The 25,321-nt window shown below is 33.6% G+C and overlaps 1 protein-coding gene across 1 annotated transcript; it reads right to left on the bottom strand.

Moving 5' to 3' along the window:
* Positions 1–238: 238 nt before the first annotated feature.
* On the bottom strand, positions 239–25,066 carry LOC140440115 (uncharacterized). Its single transcript, XM_072530400.1, has 11 exons — positions 24,888–25,066; positions 21,979–22,211; positions 16,527–16,686; positions 16,016–16,288; positions 15,749–15,948; positions 12,909–13,085; positions 11,812–12,046; positions 8,592–8,686; positions 8,330–8,469; positions 7,676–7,841; positions 239–3,744 (listed from the first exon to the last, which is right to left on the bottom strand). The coding sequence occupies exons 2-11, from the start codon at positions 22,190–22,192 to the stop codon at positions 3,374–3,376; spliced, it is 2,031 nt and encodes a 676-aa protein (XP_072386501.1). The 5' UTR covers positions 22,193–22,211; positions 24,888–25,066; the 3' UTR covers positions 239–3,373.
* Between the last annotated feature and the right edge of the window lie 255 nt (positions 25,067–25,321).

The following is a 25,321-nucleotide window of genomic DNA, read 5'->3' on the forward strand; positions in this document are numbered from 1 at the left end:
TTCTAGAATAAAGTTACTTATTTTAAATGTTCAAAGTGGAAGTACGTTTATACCATTTCTTTCTATTTCTTCTTTCATTGTTTATACTTCTTTCACAAGCAGAAAAATACTTCTGATGTGATAGGGCAAGGTATCTTTAAGACTATTTTTTAAGTATTAGTTTTATTCCGTTATTTCTGCATACCTAATCTGACGACCTTACCTATTATCATCATACCTATTACAAATAACAAACAAATCCTCATACATTTTATATTTAAAATATAACAGTAGACTTTAACAAAAATATTCATATACATAAAAAAATGGTGAATATGGGAGACAACGGGTAGGTAAAACAAACCTGTCAAAAAATAAAAACGTAACAATCTTTATGCAGAATCGATATTGTTCAGCAGAGGAGCATTGTCTTCTTTAAATGTATAGAAATCAATTTACTACAAAAATATTTTAAACTCTAATTAAGATTTCAAACGGCAAGTAAAGTCATCAAACTTCACAAACAATTTATGAGTTTTATTTATCAGTATATTTAATTGCTATATTTTTTTAAATCAATTGAAAATAATTAGATAAGATAAAGTCGAGAGCCATTGAAAGAACAAATGAAAATAATTAATAAAAGCTATCACAGATATGTAAAAAAATAGCCACAGGGTTCTATGCAAATAATAACCTCAAACAAGAAGCTCTTATCTCCAGCATTATTCAAGGCACATGCAAGATATTCACTATTAAACTGAAAGCAAAACTGTCATCGTATGGATATACTACTAGTTAACATAAAATTACAAATTATTATTGGCGGATGACCCGATTATTTTAGCATTGAATAAGGAAGACTAAAATACATTAGGAAACTAAAAGATAAATACCAAAAAGCAGAATTGGCAATAATCAGAGAAGATAAAACGATATATTTTAATAAAAACGAAATGTTTTTATCAACGTTAGATGTAACCTTAAAAAAAGTTCGACTAATAGTGAACAAAAAACCTTCCTAAACATCAAATAATTTCTCAAACGATGGTCGTGGAAAACAAAGAAATATTTATCTCCCAATCTTTCTATTTCAAAAAATGTATAGGCTATATTGTGAGTATTGCCAAGAAACCAACATAACACCTAGAAACGAATCACTGTACAGACAAATTTTCGTAGAAGAATTTAACTTCTTTTTTAAAAAACCGTGTACTATTTCCGATAAGCTTTCTTTACGCCTTAAATTCGTCACAGATGGAAATGAAAGAACTCATCTTGAAAATCTTCGCTTATGAAGAGAAAAAGAAAGATACTGGCTTGCAAACTTAATCCCTAATTTGGTGGTCTACAGTTTTGATCTACAAAAATGTTTGCTCACTCCCTACTTAAGAAGCAGCATTTCATTATATAAAAGAAAATTGTGGACTCTGAACCTTACTATTTTTGAGAACTCTGGCTCAAAGAGGTGGACAAGAAATTGCTTCCTGTCTATACACCTACCTAAATAGTATTTCCTCTCATATAAATGAAATCAAGGCGAGAGTGCCACAGGGAAGTGTACTCGGCCCAGTTCTCTACTTTTTATACACTAGCGATATCCCTGAACTCGAAAATGGAACAATTGGAATAGCCGGGTACACATTTGCTAGTAAATTTTTACATATGCTAGTGCTAGTAAATAATCAAGTGGTTTTCATCTGAAACTAAAGTACTTGTTTTGTAATTAAAATTGTTTGAGTTTTCAACAAAAAAAGGGGATCCATGGAAGGTATTCGGAATGAATTTAACAAGCAAATATTGCTGATGACCACAGATATTGTTAGAAATTTAATAATGAATCCAAAGCGGAACTCAAAAAAGAAAAAAATTTGTGAATGGGTGAATACCTTCACCCATTTCCTCTTGAATTTTTGAGCATTGTCACGGGCTATTTTATTTTTGTATATAAATGATTTATAATTCAAAAGACACTCCAATTCTCTATAGATAGCAATAAATTTGATGGTTTTTTCATCACCCCAACGAAACATTTTTTAAATTAACAAGTTTAAAAATAAAACGATTAATTTTTATCACCAACACAACAAATTTAACAATTCTCTGCTAGCTACTGGTATGCTCGTACGTGGACACTCCCCACGCATGCGCCATGCCTCTCACAACATGCTACTAGTAAGAAAAATCAAATTCTTTGCGATTAGCTAGCATGCCAGGAACTAGCATGCCAGTTTGGGGATAGTAGCTGGTGCTTGCTAGGTACTGGTATGCCATTGTGCTAGTAACAGGCATGTGTATCTCCGGCTATATACGGAAGACAAAGGTGTTCTGGCAGTGAGAAATAAACATGAAGAAGCTGCAAGAAATCTAAAATCTCCAGTGAACAAGGTCCATGATTGGACCAAAAAATGGGGGATAAAATGAACAGAGAACAAATCAGTGCATGTGAATTTTACTAATCAGGAAAAACAATATGTGTCAATTGAAATAAATGACACCTACATCCCTTTTGCAGATACTGTGAAGTACCTGAGTATGCATCTTGATGCGAGGCTTTGTTGGAATGTCCATATAAATAAAAAAGAGAGGAACTTGAACTAAAATATAAAAAATAGTACTGGTTACTTGAAAGAAACTCAAACCTTTCCATATATTTGATATATAAACAAATATTCAGACCGGTATGGTCATACTGTGCCAGAAAAAACAATATTTTAAAGATACACGCTTTCAGAACAAAGTATTAAGGAGCAACGACGATCCCCCTGGTACATTAAAAACAGCTACATTCACTGGAGAAGATGGAGACTGTTGAAGACATAATAAGGAATTTGTCCAATAACCATGAGCAAAGATTGCATCAACATGTGAATATCGGGGCTCTCGAACTCCTGGATAATACACAGTTAGTAAGAAGACTGAACAGGGTGAAGCCCTTTAAGTTAGTGTAGTGATTCATTCAAAAACAGAATATAATGCGGCTTAGTGTATACGAGTGCTTGTGTAAATAATTACTGTAAGTAAGAAAGATCCTGTAGAAACATTATTGATTGTAACTATAGTTGTAAGTATTTATTAGTATTAACTTATTAGTTTATTGACACCTCTTGAAGGCTGTTTTATTAATAAAAAAAGGCGCGAATATTCGCCTCGAGTTACCGAACTTTACCGACCAGCGAACCAATCAAAAGAGATCGTTCCGCCTGGTTTTGTGCAATTTACTGGTTGAATTAAATTTCACACTAAATGTGGATTACCAGGTTTAAAATCAGATAAAAACATTTAGAAAAAATTGCAGAAGTATCCATTACTTGCCGTTTGTTGGGTCTTAATATTTGTTCTACGTCTTACAACTGATGACATGTTTAATGTTTGTTCACTACTATCAAGATACTTACTGCATCCTTATACCACAAATTGACAAAAATGTTTGTTTGCTTTTAAGAGATACGACAGGTACAAGTGTATAGCTTAAACTAAGGTCTTTTGTAAAATTGTCAAAATATTGTAGGATAAAATTAGGATCTATGTTTTTCGTTACAGAGTAAAAAATTTTCAAGCTTATGACAGAGTTTTGACCGTCGAATCCTTGTTGAAGCTTCTGGAGAGTGTACTCGATGGCTTCGGTAAATATAGGAAGTTCTAGGGTAGCATCATCTTCCTGGTGACTTACTCGACATAAGATGGTAGATAGGTCGTTTTCGTAATTCCAACGTCTGTAAATGGATATCGAAAAGTTGTCTACACACTTGCCTCTCTCTTCGTCTAAAAATAATATTATGGAATTTACAAAACTAATTTAAAATATCTAGTAATTATAGTTTAAGGAATATTTCATATACCGGTGTATCAAGACCGATGTTAAATTTAGTAGAAATTTTTTTTATAGGTTGTGAATATTATTCTGACCATATGCCTCTAATAGTGGAGCTGACCTTCGATAATGACGGTCAGGGATCAACGACTAAAGTTTTGCCACTGCTTCCTAAAATTACGTGGACCCAAACTGATTCGGAAAAATATAAAGAAAAAATGTCTTGTGAAATTAATAGGGTGAATGAGTGGACTGATCAACCGGAGACAACTTTAGAGTTACTACAGCAATGTATAAAAAAGTCAGCACACAAGGGAGAATGTAAGCTTTTTAAGGCAAAGGAGGAGTGTAAACAAAGCCAGCAATGGTTTGATGGTGAGTGCGCAAGAAAGAGGAAGCAAGTAATGTCATATCTCAGAGTATCTAGAAAAATTAGCTCAACTTATGCAACAAACATATACAGGAATGTTAAACAGGAATACAAACACCTTTGTGACTTTAAAAAGAAAGAATTTTATAAGAATGCTGCATTGGGTTTAAGAAATACTAAAAATTCAAAAGAATTTTGGAAGGCTGTTGGACTGTATAAGTTTGGAAGTTCGGCCATTGGGGAAGGTGTTAACTTAAATAGTTTACTGCAACATTTTGCAAGACATTTGAATACGGAGATAACAGAAGATCCTGTGTTGTATGCAGAACCGTTTATCCCCAATGAACATTTAGACCGGCCGTTTAGTATGGAAGAACTTCAAATAGCATTGGATTCTTTAAAACCAAATAAAGCACCAGGAGTGGATAGAATTGCTGCTGAGTTCTACAAGTTTCTTCCAGAAAACGGAAAAGTGCTTGTACTTGGGCTAGCTAATAATTTTTTCGTCAAACCAAACTTTCCTCGGGGATTTTATGATACAATCATTTTTCCTCTTTATAAGAAAGGCAATATGGAAAGTGCAGAAAGTTATCGAGGTATTAGCTTCTTAAATGCAGTAACCAAACTCATTGCGGCATTGACTTTAACCAGACTTACCTCGTGGGTACAAAATAATAACATTTTAAATGAGTTTCAGGCAGGATATAGAACTGGCTATTCAACTATAGACAACATTTTTAATCTTACGAGTATAGTAAACATCCAACAGGCACGGGGAGTAAAAAATGTTTATACATTTTTTGTGGACTTTAGTGCTGCCTTTGATACAGTTGATCGATGGGCCCTTTTTTACAAGCTGAGTCGCTTAGGATTATCTACTAAAGTGCTGAATTTGTTAAAAAGTATGTTCGCAAGTACAAAATCGGCAGTCTGGTCAAAGGAAGGTCTATCTGAATGGTTTGACTGTAATGTAGGAGTGAGACAGGGATGTCTTTTAAGTCCATTACTGTTTGCGCTTTTTGTGAATGACCTGCATGACGCATTGGGAGGCGGTTTGGAGATAAATGGTTTAATTATAAGACTTTTATTATATGCAGATGATTTGGTTTTGATGGCAATCAATTCGAAGGTGCTACAGCGGATGATTAATGAACTGGAAAAATACTGTAGGATGTGGAATCTAAAAATCAATTTAGATAAATCCAAAATTCTTGTATTCAGAAGAGGTGGTGTGATCAGGGAATCTTGGAAGCTGAATGATCAAGTATTAGAGGTAGTGAATAACTATAATTATTTGGGAACGACACTAACACCCAAGTTGTCGTTTAAAGCTCATCTAAAAAAGCGCCAGAGTTTGGCAAAAGTAGCGATTCACACGGCTTGGAGTAGGTTAGTGTCTAAGGCTGATATACCCTTTTTGGCTAAAGTAACAGTGTATGAGTCGGTGATAAGATCAATTTTGACTTATGGGTCTCAGGTATGGGGCCTTTTTGAGTACGATGAGGTGGAAATAATCAGAAGATTTTATTAAAAAAAAAATGTTCTCTTGTCCAAGGTATTGTCCTAACTTTGTTAGATTTGGAGACAGGTATTGCTAGAGTCAGCCTATATACAATGAATTTACATCAAAAATATGTTAAAAAAATACTAGGATATTCGAGTGATAGGTTGCCAAAATTTCTTTTGAAAGAAATGATAAGAGCAAGGTGTGGCTGGTGGAAAGATTGGATGAGCATGGGAGACAAATTTGGAATTGAGGTAAGGTGTGAATGGGAATGGAGAGAAAGCTGGCCTAGTATGATTGAGAATATGATAGAAAAAAAGAAGGAGGAGATACAGCGTCAGGCTGAGAATAGGGCACTCGAATCAAATTTTTGTGGACACTACAAAGAACTGCGAGAAGAAGGAGTAAACATGCATTATCTACTGGAAATGGAAAATTTTGGTGACATTCGATGGCTCTTCAAATTAAGATGTGGAGTTCTATATTTGAATGATCGACCTGGCAGAAATGATGAAAGAACGTTTTGCTCAATGTGTAACACGAAGGAAAGAGTAGATGTGATACATTTTTTGGGAAAATGTTCGGTGTTGAGACATATTAGGTTAAAGTGGTTGGGTAGACATGAACTTAGTAGAGTGGAAGTAGTTACAATGATGAGACAGGGAAAGGCTGAGTTAGCAGGTTATTGTAGGGAAGCATGGGCGTATAGGTATGAGTTATTGAGCCTATTTAATTACTAAATCTATTAGCATGGTGTTATTTCAATAGTATTAAAATATTAAAATTAGTATTAATAATTTGTTTGCGAATAGCTATTATCTTTTTATCTGTCTTGTCTATCTTGACTATCTTGTTATTATGATTATTATTATATCAACAGCTTTCCCCCCCTTCTAAGGGACACATTCAATCATTTTAAATGCAATATATACCTTACTGTTATACTTTAGTTAATTACTTACATTTATATGAATATTTACTTAATTTATTTTTTATTAATTTTAATGAACTTGTTAGATGTAATGAGCCTTAGTGTAATTTTTTGTATATTAATTAGGGAATAATATTAGTTTGCCAACCCTCCTGATGGCATGTGCCAAGGAGAACAAATGTCACTAAAAGAGAAAATTGTATTTTTTTTAATGGGAAATAAAAAGACATTATTGATTGATTGATTGATTGATTGAATATTTCATATAAGAACTCTATGATGATAATAGGTCCGAACAACCTCCGTCCTACATATGTAATGACCACTTACCAATCACATCAGGTGAAGTGAAAAAAGTAATATCACAACTAAAAGATGGCACAGCTCTTGGACCTGACAATGCATATGCTGAACTCATAAAGCCATTTAATACCGACGGTACTCAACGACCAACAAAAATATTCAATGACATCTATTTAAACAGAGTAATACCAATATCATGGCCGAAGTCAACGTTTATTGCCCTAACAAAGAAAACAAAAGCCGTATCCTGCAATGATTAATCCCATCAGCTTAATGAGCCACATTTTAAAGTTACAGTAGGGCCTCGTTAATCCGGGGAGGCAAAAACAAGACCCTTTGCGAATTATCGGGGCATCCGGATTATAGTATTCCATATTTAATGGTAATAAAACTTAACCTTAGTTTCTTTAACCCTCCGACGGTCGTTCCGGCGGCAAACACACCGCACAATTTGTTTCAAACTGTATAACACAAGAAGCGCTGAATGTCCAACTCTCTAGTGCTAGGTATTCCTTCCTTACAGTGTGCACATGCATGGCTGCGAAATATTCGAGACTGGACAAACATGACTGTAGACCAATTATTCCACGTTGCAAAAGACAGAGAAACTTTTAGAAATGTGGTCGCCAACCTCCGTTAATGGAGACGGCATAGGAAAAAGAAGAAGTATGCGCGAGCAGCTAGTGGAGTGCAGTCAGATGTTTCTTTAATTTATGTCTTCAAAATAATACCAAGGAAATTAGATGCAGAAACATAAGAATAATAAACACTTACAATCGAACTGGTTGTTATATTTGTGTGCCCACACGTGCCATTCTACAGCTGCATTCCTCGGCAAGCCGGTTACAACAACGTAGTCAACTATAGCGTTATTGGTACTCTCTTCCCATAATTTTCTAGCTGGTCCAACGTAAGACGCATCCGTCAAATAACATATACCCTAAAAAATACAATGAGTAACATTTACGCTTATAAAGGAAGTTCGAGTAAATATATTGCTGTATTCGATATGTTTTTCGATGTGTATGTACATATTATGTAGAGGTATATGCATTTGAAATACTTTTAAAATGTATGAATATATTTTTTTGTCGTTAGATTTCAATTAATGTTTTGCTATGGATGAAAGGTGTGAGCAACTATATTACGGTAAGTTGGTACTATTGCGTCAGAAAGAAGCAACACTAGTATGAATGTCACTAACTACCGGAAAATGAACTCGAAGTTGAAAGAAGTGTGTATTCTAATTTAAAACACTATTGAAGAGGAAGGGTTGTTCGCTTGACACGTACCCAGCATGTGTTTAACTTAAAATTCAATTTGAATGGATCGATAGATTAACTTATTTGTTGAACAACTATTTCGCGTGTGTAATACATATAACAAAAATTAGTCTTATTTGTTTTGTTTAATACGAACAATATTTACCTGCACTACATTCCTTAAACTAAATTTAGGGTCCACAGCCATCAACAGTCTTTTCAAATGTCTTAAAACCAACCGACATTCAGCTTTTATACCACCTTTTACCATCTCCAAGCTACCTGGTACTAATCCGATCTGTCCAGCTAAAAGGTATAGTTACAATTAAAAAGTTTCACAGAAACTAAACTAGAGCAAGAATTAGTTAAAAATTAAGTGCTTTATATTAATTTTCGTTTTAAAACATTAATTTTTGAACGTATGTTACCTAAATGAACGAAGTTCTTCACCCGCACACTTTGACTGTATGGTCCGATATTTGATGGAGCCCAATGAGACCTGCTCTGGACATGCATAGTTTGCCTGAAAAAAAAAAATGAAATAAGCAATAAATTTTATATTATAAATCAATTTAACTCTTAAAAAACTTGTCGTTTATTTCTTCATCAAAGTCTAAATGTTACTAAAACAACTGAATATTACTCAAAATACGACTTTACTGTTAATCATTGATGAATATAGAACAAAAACCGTGGAAAGCCTAAAGTTGAGTAGGGAAAAAGAGGGTACAGTGAGACAAAGGGAACAGTGAGACATTTGCCAATATTTGGCAAATTGAATTTCGATTGTTGGCACCACTAAAAAAAACTAAGTTGGCGGTATGACTATGACATTGATCTTTTAGAAGCAGTGACAGTTTGAAGCATTTTGTTCTTAGTCGATATCAAGTGTTCAGCCATTGTCAAAGTAATTGTTTCGGTCGCAATTTTAAAGTTTGTTAACAATAAAATTGTGGTGTTGATAGTAACCGATAGTTACGTATTTAAGGTAAGTCTAAAATATGTTATTTTCTTACGCATTAGTTTCAGAAACATTTTTAAGTCGTTTAACTGAAAAAAATGTGATGTGGGTATAGTGAGACATTTCATTTGTGGGTACAGTGGGACATTTTATAAGTTATTTCCCAGTTCCCTTCTAAAATTATGTTATTTTCCTTTTGGTAAAAAATTAAACTAACTAAACTAGTCATTGTTTATTTGCAGTATGGTGCATCCCAAGAAAACTGCAAAAACCGTTGGTCGGTTCACGGACGAACAAATAAGGGAGGCGGTACTTTTAGTTACAGATGGAAACAAACTTAAGCTTCCAAATTTTAACCAGATATGTAAAAAAATACAAAGAATACCCTACTTCTAGGATGAGTCCTAACTACAAAGTCAAACAAATTATTTTGTCACAGTTAGAAGAAGTTCTTGTTCAATACATTGTGACTTGCTCAAAGATGTTTTATGGGCTAACTGTAACCAATTGTCGCAAGTTAACCTATGGTTTGGCCAAAGCTAATACTATTAACCCAATTGGGAACAGTCAGGCCAAGCATCAATAGATTGGTACATAGGATTTCGAAAACGGCATCCAAATTTGAGTCTACGAACCCTCGAAGGTTGTAGTTTAGCTAGGGCGGCAGGATTTAATCCTGTTAATCTAAAATTATTTTTTGAAAAATTAGAAAATGTTTTAAGAAGGCACGAAAATTTCTCAAATGGTCTGAGAATTTATAACCTGGATGAAACGTGGACTTTGACAGTCGCAAACAGTTCAGCTAAGGTTCTAGCCCAAAAGGGCGTCAAGCAAGTTTCGACAATTCAAAGTGGCGAACGAGGAACATTGGTTACAACGTGCTGCATCGTAAACGCCTGTGGTAGTGCAGTGTCACCTGTGATGGTATTTCCACGGGTGCATTTTAAAAGTCATATGTTGGTAGGAGCTCCTCCGGACGCACCTTAGGACTGGCTACGAAAGCCGGCTGGATGAACACGCAGTGGTTTATAGAAGTATTGAAGCATTTTATCAAACACACCTTAAGTTCAAAAGAAAACCCTTCGCTCTTAATAATGGACAATCATGAGAGTCACATCTCAATAGAAGGAATTAATTTGTGCAAAGAGAATGGCGCCTTACGTTCGTGGCATAAAGCTAATCCATCAACAACAGCAACTATATATTGTGGCATCATTTGTAGGAGTGGTCCATCTCCGAGCAATGACCCCTGTAAACATAGCTGCAGCTTTCAAGAAGACAGGCATTTTTCCATTTGATCGGCATGTCTTTAACGAAGGAGATTTTATGGCGAGTCATGTGACGGATAGACCACCTCCCCCAGAATCGTGTTGGAAGAATTACCTTCTACTTCTACTAGTGCAATTCAGCTTCATCAACTTGACGAACAAAGGAAAAAGACAACAAAAAAAGATATGAAACTACAATTTGTGAGTGCTGTGGAAATACGAGGATATCAAAAGAAAGCCAGCGTACCAGCAATACGCAAAGCAAGAAGAAAGGGAAAGACAAGAATCGCTACAGATCCTACACTAGAGAAAGACGAGCTACAAAAAATTAGAATAAAGAAGACGGCGATTCACACTGTTAAGGTAAATATATTGTCAAAGGTTAATGATTCCAATGAGGAAAACATAATAGAACCTGATGACACTTCTTCTTCAAAATTTTTTTGAAATTTTTCAAGGATTCAAATCAAAGATGTCATATTGGTTAGACTTTATTATGATGCCAACAATAAATCAGTAAAAAAGTATTTTGTGGAGCAAGTTGTAAAACAGAATATTATGGCTGTCGAAGTTAACTTTATGAGAAAAAGTTCAAAAAACCATAAATGTTTTGTATTTCCTAATGTCACGGACATTTGTACTATTTCTGCAGGTCAAATTGTTAAAATATTAAAAGAACCGCATGTTACCAGAGAGCGTCATTTTTTTTGTTAATTTAGTTACTGATATTACTTTTTAAAGTATGTATGATTGATCAAATATGTGTTTTTCTTCTCTTTTTGTAACAAGTTTTAAAAAACAGCAATTAATTTCGATTTAACAAGAATGTCTATTAGTTTGAACAATAATAAATCAAAAAGATACTGTTGTTTCAGTGTTCCCCCAAGGAAGGGTACAGTGAGACAATTGCACCTATTATTTTGTTTGAGTGAAACTTTTTTCTATAAAATATTTTTGGTACTTTAAGTGCTCATATGTATTACCATTTAACCTAGTCATGTCTTTTCGTCTTACTTTAGTAAATAAAACATTTTGAAAAAAAAAATGAAGTCCTAAATTTTTTCGTCTCAGTGTACCCACGTTTCTCCTATCCAATGGTAAAGGCTTTTGCCAAAATAATTTAGGAACAAGTAGAATTTTTAGTCAAGACAAGTGCTAAGCAAAAGATGCCTGTTAAGATAGAAGATCTAAAGGTGAATATGGCTACAATGCAATCCAAGAGATTTTAAGTGTTCGAGAAGATTTGTTTAAGATAAAAGCTGAACAAGAAAACCAATTTACATGGATTTTTTGCTTCTTGTTCTTCTGCTAATACACTTGAATGATTAATTAGGTTATTACAAAATAAAAAAAGTTAATCTACAAGAGCATACATAATTTAATTCACTACGTTATTTAATAATTAGTCATCCTTCTTACCTTTCAATTTTTGTATCTCCAACATTTTTAACAGGCGCCTTCCAAGATATGGCTTCTAATCTCACGGGATTGTTCTCGTTAAAGGGAACTTGGACACAGGCTCGGCTCGGTGGATTCGTAAAGCTGAACGTATCCACATACAATTTGTTCAGTGCCGCATACTCCGACATATCTCCGATGTACATAGTAACAGAACATACGTCCCTTATCGTATGGTCATGCTTCAACAGTTCAGCTGGAAAATATAGCGGTATATGATGTTTTATTATATACTGGACTGGCAAACAAAAATAGTATGTTGGTACATGAAATGTTACGAAAATAGAAGAAAAATGGTTATATTACGAAGAAATAACTAAAATTTGGTAAACACAAACTAGATGAGCACACTAAGGGATGTGACAGACAAAGCTTTCTGGTTGGTGATAGCTGGGTCGGCGGACCCAATCATCAAGATAGTTTAATTTGGACTCAATTTAAATAATCTTGATGATTGTGTAACCCAATCCAGCACAACTCGGCTGTCATAAAGAGTTTTTGAAGCCAAGCTTCTACGTTGGCGTTGTATTTCTTTTTTCTCTGTAGTAAAACACTGAGGCGAGCATCACGAAACTAGCGCCACAAGATGGCGTTTCTTCACATCGATTGACGACTCTCGAACAATTCGTTTCTAATCCTCATAAGTAGGTTTAAATTAAAAGAAGAACAATTAGAAATTAGAAAAATTAGAAGTAAAAAATTAAAACAATATCTGTCAATAAAAGATTCGATTATCATCCAATTAATAACAATATTGAATCATTTGTTTAAATTTTTATGACATTTCTCGTTTAAAAATAATTTCATATACATACAATTATTATTTTTAAACATCTTATTTAGTTTATACGAGTACAACAATTAAATTTACTATCACATGATATTTATTTGTATTTTATTTACGCAATGGAGTAACTTTCGCTAGATGGCACTGTGCAAAACTTTTGTAAATCTAGTTATAATTATATAACTAGCAGATAAAAACAATAAACAAGACAAAGTTAGATAATTATAAAGCGTTTGAAAATAAAAAATGTGCCGTATCTATGCATACCTACACTTTAAGATACTCATCGCCTCCGCCATAGCTTCGAACGCATTGCTCGAAGTTCCTTGAACGCCGCCTATCAACAACCAACCTTCTCGGTTGTAGACGGAAGAGACTTCTTGTAGAAATTCCTCGGATGAGTAACTGCTGCACTCGGTGGAGCCAGAATTTAGGACCGTTTCGTCATCTGTAAAGATAATAAACAGTTTAGGGTCACAATTCATTTCTAAACAATTTAAGACTCTAGTATAACTGCAATAAATGTGTGTTATAGTTTTAGCACACATCAAGCACTTGAAGACCATAATAGTACAAAATAAATTATATTAAAACAATTATAAGATAAAAAACGGAGAGTGTTTGTTTGGAAAAGCTGTTATGTCTTTACTTACATATTTTATTTTATCATTGAATATTTTTTGACCTCGCCAATTGTCCCAGATGTCATACAAGAAAAGTTCTACCAACTAGTTTACATCAAATCCAACTCGAACTACTCCTAAACAAACCCATTTCCGTGAGCGGCCTTAATACACTCCTTAAGAATTGAGACAATACACAAAGGACAGGAGGAGATTGGTTTTCTGTGATTTTCCAATCTCATTGCACCACAATATCTGCCCACGTGAGGACTTTTCATGTGTTTACAAGGAAGCTAACCAGCAGAAATTGACGGACAACCACCTTCTCCTCTCCCGGTAAATTAGTATCAACCCCAATCAAAAGCAGGATCCTATTCCTTGAAGAGACAAAATCCTACAAAAAGGATGTCTGGGACGGACATATTACCAATCATAAAAGGATTTTTGCATCATAAAAGGAATATCTAACACCTATATGGACATAATTCAAAGTTATGACCTATCATCAGATCATTCACAAATTATTGAAACAATTAGTATATATATATATATATATATATATATATATATATATATATATATATATATATATATATATATATATATATATATATATATATATATATATATATATATATATATATATATATATATATATATAATAACGGATTTATTACGGCTGTCGCCGCTTCTCCGCCCCCAATTTCCATCTTTTTCTGTCATATGCAGTTGCCTCTTCTAAGTCTCTTGCCGCCATTGCTTCATCAATATCGTTGCGCCAACTTCTCCGTGGTCGTCCTCTCTTTCTTCTTTCAGGAGGGATCCATTCCAGTTCTCTCCTAGGCCATCTGTACTCTGGCATTCTTTTAACATGTCCGAACCAGATTAATTGTTTTCTTTCTATGTCATCATTGATATTTCTCTCCATTTTCATTTCGTTTCTTATTTGTTCGTTTCTAACTCTCTCCAGTTTCGATCTACCGCAGCTTCGTCTCAGATAATCCATTTCTGTCGTCAAAAGTTTGTTTCTATTAGCTTTGGTGACGTCCCATACTTCCGAACCGTAAAGTGTAATACTTTGGACTATACTACCGTAAATGTGTTTTTTGGTTTCTCGTCGAATTTTTTTTGCCAGAGAAGAGAGTTTAAGGCACGGGTCGCTGCTCTGCCCTTGTTTATTCTTTCCCTGATTTCGTCTGCGCTATTTCCCTTCTTGTTGAAAATGACCCCCAAATATTTGCAGGATTGCACGCCTTTGATTTTGTAGTCTTCCAAGACTAGGTCACATATTTCATCTGTTCCCACTGAGAGATATTCACATTTTGTCATATTCATGTTTAGACCTGCCACCTTATATTCTTCTTGCAGTTTTCTTACCATATAGCTAAGATCGTAGCTGTCTTCGGCAATTACTACCTGGTCATCCGCAAAGAAAAGTGTATATAGCTTGTTTTCTTCCACCGTTATTCCCATGTTTCTACATTTTTTTACCCATTTCACTAAGGATCTGTCCAAATAGATTTTAAATAAGGTGGGTGACAGACAGCAGCCTTGTCTTAGTCCTTTTGTTGTTTGAAAAGGAGAGGTGATTTCTTGTCCCATTTTAATTCTTGCAAAGTTTTGTTCGTAATATTTTTGAGTGGCGTTAATAAGAATTGGGTTTATTTTCAAGTTACCCATTTCTATCCATAGTTGGGAGATCGGTACACTGTCATATGCTTTTTCCAAATCTATTAAAGCTATATGAGTTTCTCTATTTATCTGCACTCGTTTTTCCATTGCAATTTTTAATGTGAAGATATTATCCATAGTGGAGCGTCCGGCCCTAAATCCCGCTTGTTCTTCGGGTTGTTTGTCTTTGATATCATTTTCTATCAGGTTTCGTAGTACTTTTGAGTATAGTCGGCCTATAGTAGCAATCACTGCGATCCCTCTATAGTTTTTAGGATCCATCTTTGTGCCTTTCTTGTGTATTGGAGAGATATACGATTGTCTCCATTCTTCTGGAACTTCTTCTCCGTTTAAGCATCTTTCGAATAATTTTCGGATCATCTCAAACAGTTTTGATGATCCATACCTAATCAACTCTGGATGTATTCCGCCTGGGCCTGGGGATTTTTTTAATTTCATTCCCTTAACTGCTTCATTCACTTGTTCTATTGATATTTTCGAAACAATTAGTACCAGTGTAATTAACAAACAACCTACCCCTTGGGCTAAAAAAGCAAATATAACTAAGACAAAAAGAAATCAATTGGTTAATTGGAAAAAACTCTAAGATCTCAATAAATAATAAAATTTTAATTTACAAAACAGTTATCAAATCAGTATGGACATACGGCACAGAGCTGTGGGTCTGTAGTAGTAAATCCAATAAAAATAAATAAAACATTTAAGTAAAAAGAACTAAATACTTTTTCAAACACTTTTTTATTCCAAACAATTTTAATTATCCATTTTAAAAAACGTGCAGTGTATTACACCTTACCCGCATCATTATCGATAGGTTTGAATTCTTCTTCTTCTTGATCAGTAACATATCCATCGCTGTCTTTTAAAGGCAAACCTTCTAAGCGACTTTGAAGGTCCAAAGCAGGTAGTTTCAGCTCAAGTGACATTTTCTTAAATACTAGATAACCTACAGGCGCTATGGGGTCGTTTGAATGAATCACAATCTCTGATTCCTCACTACAAATAAGAAAATATATATCCACAATAATCTTACAAAAAAGGTTTGATGACAGAATATACTTACATCACTATTCTACTTTTAAACAACGGACAATCCACAGTCAAAGTTTCGTATTCTCCACCTTCGCCGCACACATTTAGTCCGTATTTTTCGTGCATGGCTAGAAGGTGAGGCTGTAGCAAGCTAAGAGATCTACCCAAGTGTTTGGTTTCTAATCCTAATGTTGCAACTTTAATAATTATAGCATCTACTTCGCATTTGATCATTTCGTCGAGCAACTCTTGTTGGTTTCTCTGCCACAAATAGGCCAACGGTAGCAGACCCAGTCTTATACACCTAGAAATATTATGGAATATACAATTTCATTCGGTAAATGTGGCATATTACCAATATGGTTTAACATTTGCCTAAAAAATCTTGAAAATTAGACAGGACGGGAAAGTTAATCAATGGCTTATAAACATCCAATAAATAAAACGAATATTAAATTTCTTAACATTTTTCAAAGACGAATTTTTAGACTTGTGTTTGGTCATTAAAGGCTAAACTTCCATTAAAAATAGAATATACTTACACATTTTCCACTCTTATTCTTTGGTAATCAGATAAAATGGCACCGACAGACACAGCTTCGATATTAACATGCTTTTTCACTTCTTCAAGTAGCAAATACAAATCCTCAACCTCATCGTTTTCCGACGGTTCGTAAGTTTTTCCACGTTCATTTGAAATACCTAAAAAAGAGGAATTCAAAATGAATCATTTAATAAATTTAGTGGAAGTATCTGGAATAATTTTATTAAATGTATAAATCAATATTATAGAGGATCGAATAAAAAAAATTAAATGAAAAAATTAAAAATCCATTAGTTACAAGATTGATAATCAACACTTATATCTTATACTTGTCTTAAAATCAAATTATCAACAGTAGAGTGCATATCGCACATCGGCAACAACATTGTCACAAGTCGAAATTCAGTGTTTTTTTTTTTTATTTTTGTTGCATTAAATCGGCATTTTGTTAAACGCTGTCTACATTCTCGATCGAAGTTCTTCGTATGAAGTATCGAAGTGAAGTTAATCGATTACTATTTAAATGGGAATAAGCCACAATTAAAGGTGAAAATACGTTTATTGACGTTTCAATTTCCACTTCGGAAATCGTTCTCAAAATACAAACATTAGTGAATATAATACTAATGTTTGTATTTTGAGAACGATTTCCGAAGTGGAAATTGAAACGTCAATAAACGTATTATAACCTTTAATTGTGGCTTATTCCCATTTAAATAGTAATTAATTTAAAATGCCACAAGAAAATAGCTTCAGAACAATATTAAGAAGTTAATCGAGGCGAGGTGATTCTCTAGATACTCGTGAAGTCGAGTAATGTAGTGTGAAAAACCGACACAGAACGGAAGTAGAACGAGGCGAAGCGAAGTCGCATGAAGTACCTGTCTACACTCTCGTACTCACTGAACTTCGATCAACTCCGCGAGTAGTATAGTGGCCGCTTTAAACTTTCGTCAGCATCACTGGCGAAAAGATATTTTGTCATATAAGTGCTAGATGGCGACTTATATGTCTATTATAGCCATAACTATTTTTGTAGAACTATATTCAGCAACAGTGTAACAACTCGCTTATGACAGTGTTACTGTAATATTTAGAAATATATTAACTTAATTCCTAAAGAAAAGTGGGAAAATCACTATAAAAATTTACTCCAAGAGTCCAGACTGGAATATATGAGAGAGGAATAAAGTATGGAACAAAAAACAAATAGTAACATTAATAATACTAACAAGGAACTGCGCTAATTAAAATGAAAAACGGGCGATCTCCAGGACCTGGCAATATAGCTGTAGTTACTTAAAGCAGGACGTCCACTTTTAATAGAACGAATAACTTTTCTAATGAATCAATGCAAGTACCATCTGAATGGAAAACCGCTCACCACGTGTCCATCTTTAAAAAGGGTAATCGAAAAGATCCTAACTGCTACAGAGGTTTAAGTGTCTTACCTATTTTCGAGATTACCTAATAAATGGAAAAATACAAGATGATGTAGGACATCTAATTAGCGAAGACCAAAGTGGATTTACGCCTGGTAGATCTTGCACTGATAACTTGTTTATACTTCAAAAATTAATAGAAAAAAAGAATAGCGGTTAGTACCGAACATACATCTAGCCTTCATAGACCTAGAAAAGGCGTATGATACAGTTCCAAGACTTAAATTGTGGTAGGTTTACAACAACTCGGCATTAGTCCATACTTTTTAGGAATAATCACAGAAGTATACAGGGATAACACTACTTACCTAAAAATCGGAAATATACTATCAGAGCCAATAAAAGTAACTAAAGGACTAAGACAAGCATGAAGTATGTCACCCTTACTGTTTAATTTATATATTGAGGCAGCCCTCCAAAATTAGAAAAACCACTGCCAGGGAATGGGAATCCCCATAGGAAATGACATACTGTTCTCCCTGAACTTTGTGGATGACCAAGTCGTTCTAGCTCAAGATTCTTATGATCTAGAAGTTATGATCAGCGTCTATACAGAGAATATGTAAAATGGGGGTTACAAGTCAGCATGAAGAAAACAGAATATTTAGTTATCAATTCAGATGCAAGGTTTGAAGTGTTGATAGACGAGGACGTGGAAATCAAACAAGTGGAAAAATTTAAATATTTAGGTGTACTCATTGATAAGAATGACTTGGGAGAAACCGAAATTAAACACTCAATTAATCAGGGACGTAAAATTGTAGGATGTCTGAACTCCTTATGGCGGGATCGCAACATTTCCAAAATAAACAAAAAAAAATAGGTCAAACCATGGTTGAATCAGTTCTTTGTTATGGCTCTGAAGTATGGACAATTAATGCAGACCTGAAGAGAAGATTGTTGGCAGTTGAAATGGATTATTTGAGAAGAAGTGCTAGAACATCAAGGCTGGAAAGGAAGACCAACTAATCTATAAGAAATAACATGAATGCTACAGAAACGGTCATTGACAGAATAGAAAGAAGAGGATTAAAATGGTTTGGACACCTATTGAGAATGCCTGACGAACGTTGGCCCCAAAAACTTCACAGATGGAAACCCCTGGAAGAAGAAAAAGTGGTAGACCTCGACGCTCATGGAATGAAGGAATTAGAAGAGCGATGGAATCGAGATGTTTGGAGGAAGAGCATGCTTGGACCGGGAGGATTGGCGGAGGAGAACGGGAATACGGCGATAGCCGTCTCCAAAATGTATTGTATTTACAAGTTGGATCCTGTAATATTATATATTTTTCAAATTAAATGTGCTATACTACTGTTATTTACTAATAGCAGTAGGTCTTGACAACAACACTGTCACATTATTCTGAAAGCCATATTGTGGTGTATTTTCTGTTTGTTAAAAATGTGTTTTTTGTGAATTTGTTGTAAAAAAATGACTGATCGGTCAAAATACATCTATAGAGATAGCTGTCAGCAAATAGCTGACATCTATGGAGATTATAAAACAATTTATATGGAAGAAAATAAAAGTTATGGGAATATCACCATGTTCTGACGAATTTTTGAGGAATGAATTTAATATGTCATTTTTCCGTCCTAAGACAGATCAGTGCGGTACGTGTGAAGAGTACAAAAATGCGAAGAGTAAGGTCCATTTACAGGAAAATTATGACCGTCATTTAAAGGAAAAAGATCTGTCACCTATTAAAAAAGATACAGACAAGCAAAGAAGCAAAGCACGTGAGTGGACTACTGTCTGTTTTGATTTACAGGCGATTCTCCAGACACCTTGTGGGGACATCAACTCCTTTTACTATAAATCAAAGTAAAGTACATATAACTTTACTATATTTGACTTAGGATTATTGAATGGTTTCTGCTATGTTTGGCACGAAGGAGAAAGTAACCGTGGATCTAACGAGATAGGATCATGTTTATATTCATTTCTTATAAATGAATGCTCTAAAGGCCTTCCTGTTGTGTTATACTGCGACAATTGCTGTGCTCAAAACAAAAACAAATTTATATCCTCGTTACTTCTTTACGCAAACTCGATATTCCTTCGATCACTTTAAAGTTTTTAGTTGTTGGTCATACTCAAAATGAAGGGGACTGCATGCACTCTCTGATTGAAAAACAGAAGAAACGTGTGCTAAGATCTGCTCCCATTAACACTCCTTCGCAGTGGATTCCTGTAATTTCTAATGTAAAAAAAACTGGTCTTCTTCTTCTAATGGCGCTACAACCCTTTCTGAGTCTTGGCCTGCTTAATAATGTTCTTCCATTCTGCCCTTTCGGATACTTCCCTTCGCCATTGCCTGATGTTGATGGTTTTAAGATCCCTCTCTATGTCGTCTATCCATTTTTTAGGGGGCCTTCCTCTTGTTCTGTTTCCTTGGGGCTTCCATCTCTGGACTACTTTTACAGCTCGATTATCTGGCATTCTTTCTAGGTGACCAAACCAGTTTAGTCTTTGTGACTTTACAAATCTGACAATATCTGCGCTCTGCATTAGTTCATCCAGCTTGTGGTTCATTTTAATTCTCCATGAACCATCGCTGCATTGGGTTGGTCCAAACATCTTCCTTAGTATTTTGCGCTCAAATATTCTCAGTTGATTTTCATCAGTGGTTGAGACGGTCCACGTTTCACATCCATATGTGATTTGTAGATTCTCAGCTTAGACTCACGATTCAGTAACTTACTTTTCAAAAAAAAAACTACTAGTACTACATGCAAAATTATAGAAATGAACTTTACAGATTTTTTTGATATAAAACATTTGCAGGAACGAATGATGGGAAAGAATTTTGTTTTAAATTCCGATAAAGAAAAAGTTTTGTGGTCCGATATTGTAACATTAAAAGTATTTAAAGATGAACCGTTTATTACAAAACTATTTACAGTGATAGCAACTTCAAAAAAAATTTTAATTCGGGAAACAAACAGCAGAAATTCCATTAGCTTAACTCATGATAATATTAAATTAAAACAGATCTATAACGCACCACTGAAACTTGACCAAAATAAATTAGATGTCTTGAGCTTTTTATGCAACAAAAATCAGATCATTTTAAAATATCATGATTTTTATCGATCTTAAGATGCAAAATAGACCCTCCTCTCAGTTTGTACAAGAGCAACATGCAACAGGCATCAAAAACCAGTAGTTACTTTAAAATTAATGTTAAAATATAAATAGGTAGATGTAACGATTATTTTGTAATAGGGTAATAAGCAAATTTACTCTATGTTCTTATGTAATTAGGTACCTTTGTCTGATTTTTTAAATAAATGTATTAAAATGTCTTAACAATTATTGTAACATCACAATTTTCACGCTATACCGCAATTTCTGTGCAATTTTTAACTACTATAATCAGCAACAGTGGTAAATTATCATAATACACCTTTGGGTTTTCAGCAACACAGACATATTTGTTAATAATTAATATGTTAGTTTCAAATTTCTACGATACGGAATAGTAATTGATAAAATAACCTAAATTAATCTTATTGAAGTAAAAATAACAACATTACCATTTAATTTATAGAAATAATAAAATGTTAAATAGTAAGGATAATCGTCATACCCGATACACAAAATGGCAATTTTTGACATATGATACTGTTGTTGCTGAGGAGGGATATATTTTTACAAAAATTTACAAATTTATTTTCATTTCACTGTTCTCTTAATAAATTTCTTTTTTTAAACTAATAACGTCTGTCATTACATAACCCACTTTCTACTTAAAACCAAAAAGACTTAAGGTTCTGTTTAATTTAAAATTTTTTGTGGGATTTTTTAGATTATATTTAAATATAGATTATTTAAATCACCCTATATAATCCTTATCACCCTTGATAATCCCAACACTTTATATTTAGGAATATAAACAATACATTGATATTTGCAATATATACAATCTTAATCTGATTTATAAAATCTAAATAATCATTCTCATAACATCTCATATTACAAATACTGAAATGATTTACTTACCCATGGTATCCCTTTTATAGAGAGGTAGATCCATGGCAGCTGCAATTAGATCAATAGCTTCGTGACCTACAGATTGATACATATAACTATCGATCTCAGTTTTACTATGAGGTACCAAGTTAGCTAAGGCAACTATTTGGTGGCCGGCAGCGATGCACTGCATCATATTGAATGTGCTATCCTTGCCACCACTAACTAATGCTACTACTTTCATCTTAGCAAAAGTCTAAAAACTAAAACCAAAAAAATGTTACTAATAAAATAGCTATATATAAAAAACTGTATAAGCCGGTATAAGGATTGGAAAAGCATGAAACTAATAAACACATAGGTTAATACAGTTTTTGTAACAGTGAAAGAACATCTTACTTTTCACAGACATTCTCTAGCACATTGCTTTTTAAGTATACTACACCTGGAATTTCTTTAAAAAATGTACAGCTAGAATAACATAGCATAGTTAGAAAAACAAGTTAAATTGTCAGAAATTACTGTAAGCATATGATTCAGAATTTAGGGAGACACCATTACATATCCTCAAATATAGATCTTATGTAGTCAAAGTCCATGCTTCACTTTCCGTATTCTAGAAAATCATATTTCAATTTCTGACATTTATACCAAGTTTTTATCTTTAGATATTTACACAGGTCCAGGTCCAGATAGAGTCGCTAGTATATAATCTATAGAATTGATATCTTTAACTGTTCTCTACAAACTGGAATCTTTCCAGAATTTTGGAAAGAACACTTTTTGAAGCTAATTTTTAAGTCTTCAGTGACTAAATATTGCCCCTCATACGTAATTTCAGTTCAATGCCTAAGTTATTTGAGAGTTTGCTGTTTGACTACTTATCTCCACTGCCTGAACTTATTTTAATTGACCAACAATATGGATTTTAACTTTGAAGATCTACAGCATTAAATTTACTAACTCATTAGACTTTCTTTCAGATGTACTAGAGAGGGATGACATGTTGATACTATCTACATTGACTTTTCCATGGCATTTGACAGAGTGTGCTTTTATATACTATTTCATAAGCCTGAAGATTGGGATTGGTGAACCTCTGCTATCTTGGTTTGAGAATTACTAAACAGGACAAAGACATATTGCCAAAATAGGGAATTTTCTCTCCTATCTCATTAGAGTGCCATAAGTGTCTCATCTTGGGCCAGTACTCCTCAACATATTTATTAATGATACCTATACATGAGTGTTTTCTGACAATCACCATCTGCTCTTTACTGCTTACTTTAAATTGAGCTGTGATATTAAGTCTACTGAAGATTGAGACAAACTTCAATATGACTTACAGAGCTCACAAGGTGCTTAAATACGGGAATGGATCTAAATCCAAAGAAATGTAAAGCCATGACTTCCTTCAAATTCAAAAATTAAATTAATTTTCAGTACATGATCAAGTACTGCCCTCTTAAAACCATTTCCCTTCTCAAGGATCTAGGTGTCACTTTGGATATAACTCTCCAGTTTTCACAACACTTAAATAATGCTGTCAACAAGGCTTTTTGGATGCTGAGTTTCTCTAAAATACTGCTAATTTATCTGTTTCCAAAACATTCTATTGTGCTCTTGTTCATCCTCACTGAGAATATGCTTTTTACATCTGGTTACTATTTTATAATGTCCACATTCATGTTCTTGAACTAGTTGAACAGTCAAGTTTGTTGACTCAGGTCTTAACTTTTCTTAATATGTCACCAATATATCAAAACCTTTTGATTTTTTATAATATTTTACATGGTAGTTGCTGCTCTGAAAGTATTGCATAACATTGATATTCATGTTTCCCCCAGAGCAACAAGATCTGCTAATAGCTTCAACTTTCTTATTCGCCATATTAATTATGGTCCTCACAGCATCTTTTGTCACCAGATCAGCTGATATTAACACAGTGAGATTGACTTTTTAGCTTTATAAAAGATGTTTCTGTCTCAGTTATGCTCTCATAATTATTTGTGATTTGTCATTCCTCAATATTTATGAATTCTAAATGTTTACCACAAACCATACATATTATGTATGGTCTGTGATGTTTACACCAATTCTAATCGGGCTTTGCCTGTTGATGAATAAATACATATCTAAATAATTTGTAATATTTGCAGTACCTACAACATTACAGAGGGGATAAAACTCTAAATGGAAAACTTTGAATGACATGTAAAAATATCTGGAAAAAAGATGTTTAACAAGAAATAAAAGCAAGCAAGGAGCTATAGTTCCAATGAAATATATTTTTCTCATTCTCCCCCTATTAACAGTTTGAACACTTTCAAAAGGGGCTACCTAATATATTCATTTTTATTTATGTTATTAAGATTTTAGCTTTAATGTGAGAAAATTAAATATATTAATTGATATTAATATAAGAAAAATTGCTTGGAATTAATTTTTCATAAACACAATATCTTTCACAACAGAATAGCCTAGTAAAGATTCAGAAATACATAAATACTTAAATATTCTTAAAAGGTGATAATGGGCAGATAACATTATATTATTTGAAGACAATGAATGGGAATATATAAAAAAATAACTGAAATATCTAGTTAAATTGAAGAAACCAGTATTAGGTGTAAAATTCTAATAGTAGAACCTCGTTTTGCGCGGAAATATTGGCTTATCATTATATTATTATCGCAACGCTAGCAACATATTAATCTATTATTATGCCATAAAATGTGGTTTGAACATATAAAATATAACCAAGTTGTAAACAAAATCGATAATTAAGTTCAACACACTGTTTTAGTATCAAAATAAAGCGACAAAGCGGTGAAATATGTAATTGAATTCGTTGCAAAACGCATTTTTCAGTTGTAAACATAAAGGCTAAGGTCATGGTAGAACATCAACTAATCTTATATAAAGGAAAAAGGACTTACCTTATAACTATTTATATAAAATGCGGATAAAAGTAATATCTTAAAAGTAAGTATTATAACTATAATTTATCTCATACCATACACACAGAACATGATTTTGTTAAGGTCAAGCTATATAAAAAAATAATAGAAAGAATACATTTACTCTAACTTGACAGACGGCAAATTGATAATAGTGTGAGGTTAGGATTCCTAATGACCTAGCGGGTCGCTGTTGTCGCTTCTTCAAGATATTGGTGAAGTTACCGATTTTTAACTGAATTGGTATCGAACTGGATTTTAAGAATATTAAAACTAAACGCAGTAAGTATGAAAAACGCTTTGGTAGCTAAGTTGTAAAAGCATTAATTTACAAACTGACTGAGTTTAAAAACTAAGAAGTCGTGAGTTCGAATATGGCCTGCAATAGGAAATTTATTTAAAACAAATTCAAA

The sequence above is a fragment of the Diabrotica undecimpunctata genome, chromosome 4, assembly GCF_040954645.1.
Source record: "Diabrotica undecimpunctata isolate CICGRU chromosome 4, icDiaUnde3, whole genome shotgun sequence".
Classification (NCBI taxonomy): Eukaryota; Metazoa; Arthropoda; class Insecta; order Coleoptera; family Chrysomelidae; genus Diabrotica; species Diabrotica undecimpunctata.

What these genes read in the sequence shown, in the direction of transcription:
- LOC140440115 (XM_072530400.1), bottom strand. Translation starts at nt 22,192, where the DNA reads ATGAAAGTAGTAGCATTAGTTAGTGGTGGCAAGGATAGCACATTCAAT. An exon ending in GAAGAACTTCGTTCATTTAG is followed by an intron (nt 8,470 to 8,591) that starts GTAACATACGTT and finishes TATACCTTTTAG; the next exon opens with CTGGACAGATCGGATTAGTA. An exon ending in ATATAACAACCAGTTCGATT is followed by an intron (nt 3,745 to 7,675) that starts GTAAGTGTTTAT and finishes TATTATTTTTAG; the next exon opens with ACGAAGAGAGAGGCAAGTGT.